Source organism: Aegilops tauschii, chromosome 3 (assembly GCF_002575655.3).
Source record: "Aegilops tauschii subsp. strangulata cultivar AL8/78 chromosome 3, Aet v6.0, whole genome shotgun sequence".
NCBI classification, from domain to species: Eukaryota; Viridiplantae; Streptophyta; class Magnoliopsida; order Poales; family Poaceae; genus Aegilops; species Aegilops tauschii.
In genome coordinates, this window is record NC_053037.3 from 489254854 (window position 1) to 489263585 (window position 8732).

An 8732-nucleotide genomic window follows, 5' to 3' on the forward strand; every position below is an offset into this window, starting at 1 on the left:
CCATAGTTCGTTGATTAGCCGCGTCGATGGGAGACTTTCTTACTTTTTTGTCTTCTCTATGTTTACCCCTATCATCATACTCTATTCCACCCATAGTGCTATGTCCATGGTTTGCGTTCATGTATTCTGTGGGGGTTGAAAAAGCTGAAGCGCGTTAAAAAGTATGAACCAATTGCTCGGCTTGTCATTGGGGTTGTGCATGATAAATACTTTGTGTTAAGAAGATGGAGCATGACAAGACTATATGATTTGTAGGGATAGCGTTCTTTGGCATTGATATTTTGAAAGATATGATTGTTTGTTGGGATGCCTGAGTATTAATGTCTTTACGTCAAATTATAGACTATCGCTTTGAATCACGTGTGTCTTAATATTCATGCCATGATTAGATATATGATCAAGATTATGCTAGGTAGCATTCCACATCAAAAATTATCTTTTTCATCATTTACCTACTCGAGGACGACCAGGATTAAGCTTGGGGCTGTTGCTACGTCTCCGTCGTATATATAATTTTTGATTGTTTCATGCCAACATTATACAACTTTCACATACTTTTGGCAACAATTTATATGATTTATTGGACTAACATATTCATCTACTGCCAGTTCCTATTTGTTGCATGTTTTTTGTTTCGCAGAATATCCATATCAAACGAAGTCCAAATGCAATAAAATTTACGGAGAATTATTTTGAAATATATGTGATTTTTTGGAGGTGGAGTCAACGCAAACAGAGGCCCACGGCCTCCACAAGACACCAGGGCGCGGCCGAGCCCCCAGGCGCGTGGTGGTGGGTGGTGGCCACCTCATAAGCCAGTTGCTGCTCTACTTCGAGCACAAGGAAGCTTATATCCGGATAAAATCATGTTAAACTCTCAATGCAATCGGAGTTAAGGATCTCCGGGAATATAAGAAACGGTTTTCAGCCAGAAAACAGAAACGCGAAACAGAAGATAACAGAGAGAGAGATCCAATCTCGGAGGGGCTCTTGCCTCTTTGCCGCCATGGAGGCCATGGACCTGTGGGAAAATCCTCCTCCCATCTAGGTGGGAGGTCAAGGAAGAAGAAGGAGGGGGCTCTCTCCCCCTCTCTCCCGGTGGCGCCGTAGTGCCGCCGAGGCAAGGATCGATCTACATCATCAATCTTGCTACCGTCATCACCAACCTTCTCCCCCTCTATGCAGCGGTGTAACCTCTCTATTCCCGCTGCAATTCTCTACCTACTTAATAAACCAGCGATTGCTTCTGGTCGGCCGTCGTTAGTACTTTTGCAAAAAGGTCCTTGTACTTTTGGGTAATCAACCCGCAGTCCACGATTAAGTGAATAACGTTTCGCTCAGCACGTTTTACATAAAAACACCTCATATTTTACATAATCAGCCCGCAGTCCATCACCATCTCTTTCCTCCTGAGTCTGGGTGCTCCAAGCCGGTTCCAAGCGAGACGGGGCCGCTATGCAGACGACGCTGGGCGAGGCGGCGGCGATCTCCGGCCAGATCCGGTCGGGGAGGCGAGGCAGGGGCCGGATCCTGTTCCGGGGACGGCGTGGAGTCGATCTACGAGGCACGGGAGGAGGTCAGGCGGTGGGGCTTGAACTCCAGCGGGCCCCCTTTTGATGGACGGGGCCGCCCACATCGCCAGCGACTCCCCGGAGGCCGACAGGGCCTCCTCCTCCGCATCCTCTACCGGCTCGGCCTCCTGGCGCTCCCGGCCGCACAAGTTGATTCACCTGCGGCGGCGCCGGCGACCGTTGTCCGCTCGGAGAGGAGAGGGCGGCGAAGCCGACGGCAAGGGCGACGGTGACGACGTGCAGGACCTCGCTCTGCCGCTGGGGAGATGTCCTTCGCGGCGGTTCTCGCCCAGGTGAGCGTCTCCTCGGGTTTGGCCACTGCTCTTGTTCCTTAATTGGTAGGCGGCCCAAAGATTTGATTTTTACGCCCCTCGTGCGGTTCTGTGGATTAGTGCCTTGCTTCATGGTCCCTCGATTGCTAATTGAACGACGGCCGGCAGCTAGCTGATGTGGTGGCCGGTCTCTGGCTCGCGAGCGTCGTGGTGCTCGAAAACTCAAATCCCTCGAGTGGTGAAAACTCCGCATCATGGACGACAGGTCGAGCGCCCGCGGCAGCCAGCCGTCATACAACCCATGCGGAAGAAGACGATTGTGTTTCCGTGGTTGGTGAAGGGGCTGGTGTCATCGTGCCTGTCAGCGTAGTTGTTGTTCTGAGAATTTCCATGATAAGCAAGCAGTGAATCTGTCTTGGCTGCAGATAAAAACTGTTGCAGCGGTATATGGATTCGAAGTGATGAGTGCCCATGATTATGTTGTAGTACATGCCTTTGGAAAACCATGGCCAGTGTTGTTTCCACCGAACCGGGTCCTCTCTCCGCTGTTCCGATCTAATGTCGACTGCGTGCCGTTGGCTTCCCGTGCACAAGGTCCTACCGGCGGCATTGGGCACCACGTGGGAAGCGGAAGGAGGAGCCGCAACTCTCCATGCAAGCTCGGGTCAATGTCATCGCAAGTTCCGTGCTCGACGTTGCTGTTCAATCTCGCCTCAGCTGATTTCGCCCGCCGTCCACCCAATGCTCCACACTTCGCCGTAACTCAATCTGCCGGTTCTCCGCTTGAGGTACGTACTGAAGCTAACCTTGCAAGAGGCAGGCATGGGAGGCATGATTGTTGCTGAAGCGGAACTCATAAATGTCTCACGTCATGTGGTTCTGTGCTATTCTTAATCTTCTTCTCTGAAGTGTGTAGTTTCAGTTTCACATCAAATGTGTTGCGCTTGCAGTGCGTACCAATGTACAGTTTACCGATGTGTATATATGCGGAGGAGTCGATGGAAAACATTGAAGCCAGTAGTTGTATACCTATTTTAAAAATCAGCAAGTGGTTAGTAACATTCTAGATCAAGGTATTACAGAGAGAAAGGAGTATCTCCTATTTTATTTTTGTGGGATTGGGAGCAATTTAGAAACTTATGAAAATATAGGAATCATTCTCACTTTAATCTCCAGTCCTCTTGTTTTGCTTCATTTATCATGCATTATGCATGTCATATGTTCCCACAAATGCCTGGCAGAAGCACAACTTTCATAGGGAACTTAGAATGGTCACTTTGGTAGCAGGGCAGATGCACGTTCCCAGTGTATATGTAAAATTATATGCATATCTAGCCATAGAAATACATGCATCTGAACCGCATCGGACATAGTGTCGGACTGTCAGCCTAAAATATTCCTCTTTATATCATTCTCCATTTCTGTGAATATGCAAATATAAGTGCCATGTATGTGCTTGTGGAACTTTTGCTGTAAAATTTCACGCTTCTTTACGAAAAGTAGGTTGAAGAAAGTTTTGATTTTTCTTGGATAGGTTATCATATGACAGAACGTCTGGGGTGAAAGCTAAGCTACTTCCAATGGTAAGAATTGAAATCTGGATGAAACCTCCATTATTTGTTTTATATATTTTTAGATACATGAGAGAACTAATGATATTTTTAGACTGTAGAACAACCCTTTCAAGGATTCTCTCTCCATGAGCATATATATTGCCTCAGCTTATATCCATTGCCGCGCGCATGGGCGTGTCAGTAGCATTACTTTGATAACATGTCTATATCACTGTAATGTTGGACATAAGTTCTGCTACATCCAAACAAGCTTATCTGATTTCCAAGAAGAGTAAAAAAAATCTTTAGTAATTTCCTGGATTTTGCTTATATCACTGTAATGTTGGACAATAAGTTCTTAATACATTTGGAGCATCTACTCTCTGGTAAGGAGTCATGGGGAAGACTATATTTTTAGTTGACATTGTAAATGATTTTAATGGCCACAATTTTTTTTCTTGTTTCTTTTCAGGTCCCAAATGAGAAGGCAAGAAGGTATCAGCTGTATGAGAAGACCCCCGCCCATTCCATTCTCTATGAAGTCAAAAGTTTCCCACTGAATATATTTGGTACTAAAACGGTCGTTATGTCAGCACCACGATCGTGTGCCTATTGTTGGCTCTTAATTCTTTAGGATTATTTGATTTGTTTGATTCATTCTGTTCATATTTATGCAGCAACAAAATACATTCAAGATCAGGGTGTGTGAGGGTTAAACATGTTCATTTATGTGGCATCAAGCTATGTATGTTGATAGCATGATCTCCTTTTCTTTTGCTTTGCAGAATTATTCTCGACACTGGAGATATATGCTAATCCTCTAGCTTTGCTAATTTTATCTTTTGATTTCATTTCAGTGGTGTAGTATTGCACCTCATTCACAGTTGTAGATGTGTGTCAAGATATCAAATCATCCGTCTTTTAGGTCAACGGCATGCCCATCGTGGTTCACCCCTAGATTTAAATGACTCTAAAGTCCATGGTCCACCTAATAAAGATAGAAATAATTATGTTGGTAAGGTGGGTTAAACCCAACTTAAGCTCACACTGTTTTTATGTTCTCTTACACCTGCAGGTATTATTAAACAATATCCTAACTGAATATCAAACACATTGCTGGCTACATGATATGTAAAGTAAAATGTATGTTGCTACTAAAATTTATATCCGAATGATGGTGGCCATTATCTATTTTTAAGCAAACATATCTCCCAAGTTTGACAAAGGTTTCCTTCATACTTCGATCAATATTTTCCTCCATTCTTGAATATAGCTATTTGTAATTTTCCTTTAGTTGAATTCTGGAAGGATTTGGTACGATAACATTACTTTCACATTGTCATTGGAGGTGAGGGTTACATTATTTTGTGATGTTTGTAAGAGTTTTATATAAGAAGTGACACGTGGAGCTGGTTTTGCGAAATGTGAGACATCTAACAATTATCACTAAGTTTGAATTCACACCAATTTTCCCTGTTGCATTCGTGGCAAACTCCAATCAGAGCAATGGCGTGGCCATTGGAGTAGATCTATGTGTAATGTTATCTTCTGCCATTTGTGATGTTTGTTAGAGTTGGATACAAAAAGTGGCGCGTACTAGCACGCCAGAATAGGTTTTTTGATATTTTTTGCCCGTTGCAACGCACGGGCATTTGTACTAGTCTCTACTTAAACATGGTGCTCAACACTATATATTATTATCCAATGGTATGTAGTTATCCTATGATGTTTGAGTAGATCTCTTTTTTCCTATGGGTTGATTGATGATCATTACTGGCTTGAGTTGTATATTTTAATTTGGTGATGTCCCATGGTGCTCTCTGTGTCGCGCAAACGTGAGGGATCCCTGTTGTAGGGTGTTGCAATATGTTCATTATTCGCTTATGGTTGGTGGCTAGAGTGACAGAAGCTTATACCCGAGTAAGGGGGTTGTTGCGTATGGGATAAAGAGGACTTGATACTTAATGCTATGGTTGGGTTTTATCTTAATGATCTTTTGTAGTTGCGGATGCTTACTAGAGTTCCAATCATAAGTGCGTATAATCCAAGTATGGAAAGTATGTTAGCTCATGTCTCTCCCTCATATAAAATTGCAATGATGATTACCGGTTTATTTATCGATCACATAGGGACAAATGATTTTCTTGTGTGACAGAAGCTATCTAAATTTATTACCTTGCAATTTATTCGTAGTTTTATTCTCGCAAAGTACTTCTACTTTCATACTTGTTTTAGGTAAAGTAAACGTCAAATGTGCGTAGAGTTGTATCGATGGTTGATAGAACTTGAGAGAATATTTGTTCTACCTTTAGCTCCTTGTTGGGTTCAATACTCTTATTTATCGGAAAAGGCTACAATCAATCCCCTATACTTGTCGGTTATCAAGTGCTAGAAGGTTGACCAGAATTGCAATATGCAGGTGTGGTTGCCTGCCGTAGAGGCGGCCGTGACGCGCTCTGCTCATCGTTGAGGCGGCCGCGGCGCGCTCTGGTCGCGTCCGTCCATCACGTGAATTTACAAAGGCAATGGTTAATGATTGTCTTACATATTCAGGATAATTTAAAATGCCACATGCAGCAACGCTCAAAACACACACGACCTACATATGCCTAGTGACTTAAAATGTCGATATGCAACATTTGCATACAATTATAATAAAATATAGGCTAAAAGAATGAGCTGGCGACCTTCGGACAACAGTCTTCTCAGACTCCATGATCAGCATAGCACCCTTGCGGCCGTTCATTCCGAGTGTCCGGACCAACAGCCACCGTATCCGTCTCTGCCTGCGGAGCTGCTGGCGCTGGGAGGCTCTTGGGGCTGCTGGACCTCTTCCAGTAGAGCTTGAAAGCGTGCAATCACGCGCACGACACGCCCGCGAAACCGCTCCATCTCCATGTCTCTGCATTAGTAGCAAATTCCGTCCATCACCTGCATCCTCAAGATATCACGTTGGCGATATTCTACTTCATCGGGGACGTCAACTCCGCCAAGGATGCACTCAAGCCTGGCCAACACATCGTCCGGATCAAGGTTGACACGGCCGGCGGCGCCAATGATGAGCCCGCGGACAGGCTGTCTCATAACTGAATCACAGAGGTTCTCTGCCCATTCCTGGCGAGGCATCAGGCTCTCGATGAGCACCAGTGACGGCATCTCTTCGGTTGGATCGTCGATCATGCCGCCTAGTAGCTCTGTATCTTGTCCATGGTGGATGGCAAACTACTCATCAAACTTCCACTTCAATATGTCCATTGTGCGCCCAAGGACTGGCACGGTGATATCACTGTTAATGGGCCATGGTGCCTGCACCGGCCGATGAAGCTCTTGCTCCCCCACCTGCTCCGGCTCATTCTCCTCGCGGAAGATGTAATGCAGGAAGGGGTCGACGTCAAAGCTTTGGTTGTTGCCTGGCATCCTTGGAATAATTAATGGTAGATGGTTGTGGACTAGATCTACGCACAGTGTCGCTATGGTGCGTTGCGGCCAGAATGCAGTTCCTCCTCATCCTCCTACCAGCACAACAACGGAAGCTAAATGGCGTGTCACCATTCTCTAGAAGCAACTGTCGCAATGCGGCAACAGGGTGCCACCCTTCTTGGCGTTGACATTCTCCTTGAACCGTTCCTTTATCTTCAACACTAGGTGTAAAAAATCACGACCATAGGGTGTTACCATCATCACACACCCATTTACTATTTCAAGACTTGGCAATTGGGTTGTTGCAATCAATTGGCAAATGATGGTAAGTGCAGGAGGTTTTTTTCTTAGAAAAGGAGGATCACTCCTGGCCTATGATGCACATAGCCATAAGAGTATGAGGGTTGATGATCGCCGTCATGGTTGGCCAACTAGGGAGCACAGCAGCGAGCCGCAATGGAGAGGAAAGGGGATCGACTACCCAAGCATTGTGATGGACGACCATCGTCAAGTCTCACAGAATCCCGTGTAAATAATGACTTGAATTGCTCAAATTCCACTGGATTTAAAAACTATTTGAATAGCCCCAATTTCAGTGGCGCGACAAAGTGTGCCTACATGACTAAATTTAACTCATGAGTCATCTCCACTTCTTGAGAAGATAGCAAAGGCAAAAACTCTCACACAAACCTCCGAAATAGACCACACACATAGAATCGCATCATATTAAAGCACGAGTACACATCAACATATTGCTAACTTTCTTTTGTTCCATTTGTGTGATATTTCTGACAAACCCGTCATCACCTATATATAAATATATAAAAACAACACAAGTTCACTTGCTTGACCAGATAAACACTGACATTTGGGTCCTTATGGGTTTTTGATACCACTAGTAAATGGCTATACCATGTCGCTCCGAAAAGAAAAGCTAACTACTATCAACTCTCACGGGATTTCTTGTGACCACTGATTTGAATAGCTAAACTTTGACTAGATTTAACAACTATTTGAGTGGCTCAATTTTCGCTTACACGACAAAGTGCATCTATGTGACTAAACTCAATTTGTGTGTCATCTTCACTTCTTTCAGAAGATAGCAAAGGCAAATACTCCAACATACACCAAAAATGGACCGCACACATAGCATCACATCATGTTAAAGCGTTAGTACATAGGACACAGAGTATCTAGTCCTGAGCTGATATGCTCTCTAATGAACAGTAAAATTGAAAAAGGTAAAAAATTCAAATTTTTCGGAATTTCTTCGGTTTCAAACTTTGACAAACGTTCTTAGTGCTTCAAATTTTATCTAGAAATAACATTCTTGGAAGTCGTGGTAAAAAAAAATCAACACTCTAGAAATGCTATTTTGAAAACATTTTGGAGTGTTGTTTTTTGGCCATGACTTTGATGAATGTTATTTCGGGGTGAAATTTGCAAGCACCAAAACATTTGTCAAAGTTTACACCCAAAAAATTCAGAGTTCATTGAAGTTTTTTAATTTTGTTTTAATTTATTGTTCATACCGAGCTCAATTCTGCTCGGAAGTAGAAGCGGACTTTCGGAGTACACATCAACATATTGCTAATTTACTTTTGTTCCATTTGTTTGAAGTTTCTGACAAACCCATCATCACCTATAAAACAGTAACAACAACATAACTTCACTTGCTTGACCAGATAAACACTGATATTTGGGTCCTTATGGGTTTTAGGTACCACTAGTAAATTAATATATCATCATGCTTTGAAAAGAAAAGGTAACTACTATCAACAACACAATTGTTGCTAACGTTGCATCAAATACACAAGACAACTAGATTCAAGTCCTCCTCCTCGTGCCAGCAAGGCTATGGAAGTTCAATGGTGGGTCACCATTCACCGGATGCAGCTACCGCGGTAGGGTGTCAC

At 43.8% G+C, this 8732-nt stretch overlaps 1 protein-coding gene across 9 annotated transcripts; it reads left to right on the forward strand.

Annotated features, from left to right (window-relative positions):
- Positions 1-1278: 1278 nt before the first annotated feature.
- On the forward strand, positions 1279-4247 carry LOC109776139 (uncharacterized). Of its 9 annotated transcripts, XR_012205404.1 has the most exons (5): positions 1306-1864; positions 1964-2631; positions 3378-3426; positions 3869-3965; positions 4074-4247. XR_012205404.1 is itself a non-coding variant. In XM_040404462.3 (4 exons), exons 1-4 carry the CDS (start codon positions 1617-1619, stop codon positions 4103-4105), a joined length of 426 nt encoding a protein of 141 aa, XP_040260396.1. In that variant the 5' UTR covers positions 1311-1616; the 3' UTR covers positions 4106-4247. The 9 variants fall into 9 exon arrangements, 1 of the variants encoding a protein (XP_040260396.1); XR_012205403.1 differs by having other exon boundaries at positions 3869-4247; XM_040404462.3 differs by lacking the exon at positions 1964-2631 and having other exon boundaries at positions 1311-1864.
- The last annotated feature ends 4485 nt before the right edge of the window (positions 4248-8732 follow it).

What these genes read in the sequence shown, in the direction of transcription:
- LOC109776139 (XM_040404462.3), top strand. Translation starts at nt 1,617, where the DNA reads ATGGACGGGGCCGCCCACATCGCCAGCGACTCCCCGGAGGCCGACAGG. An exon ending in TCGCGGCGGTTCTCGCCCAG is followed by an intron (nt 1,865 to 3,377) that starts GTGAGCGTCTCC and finishes TTTCTTGGATAG; the next exon opens with GTTATCATATGACAGAACGT. An exon ending in AAGCTAAGCTACTTCCAATG is followed by an intron (nt 3,427 to 3,868) that starts GTAAGAATTGAA and finishes GTTTCTTTTCAG; the next exon opens with GTCCCAAATGAGAAGGCAAG.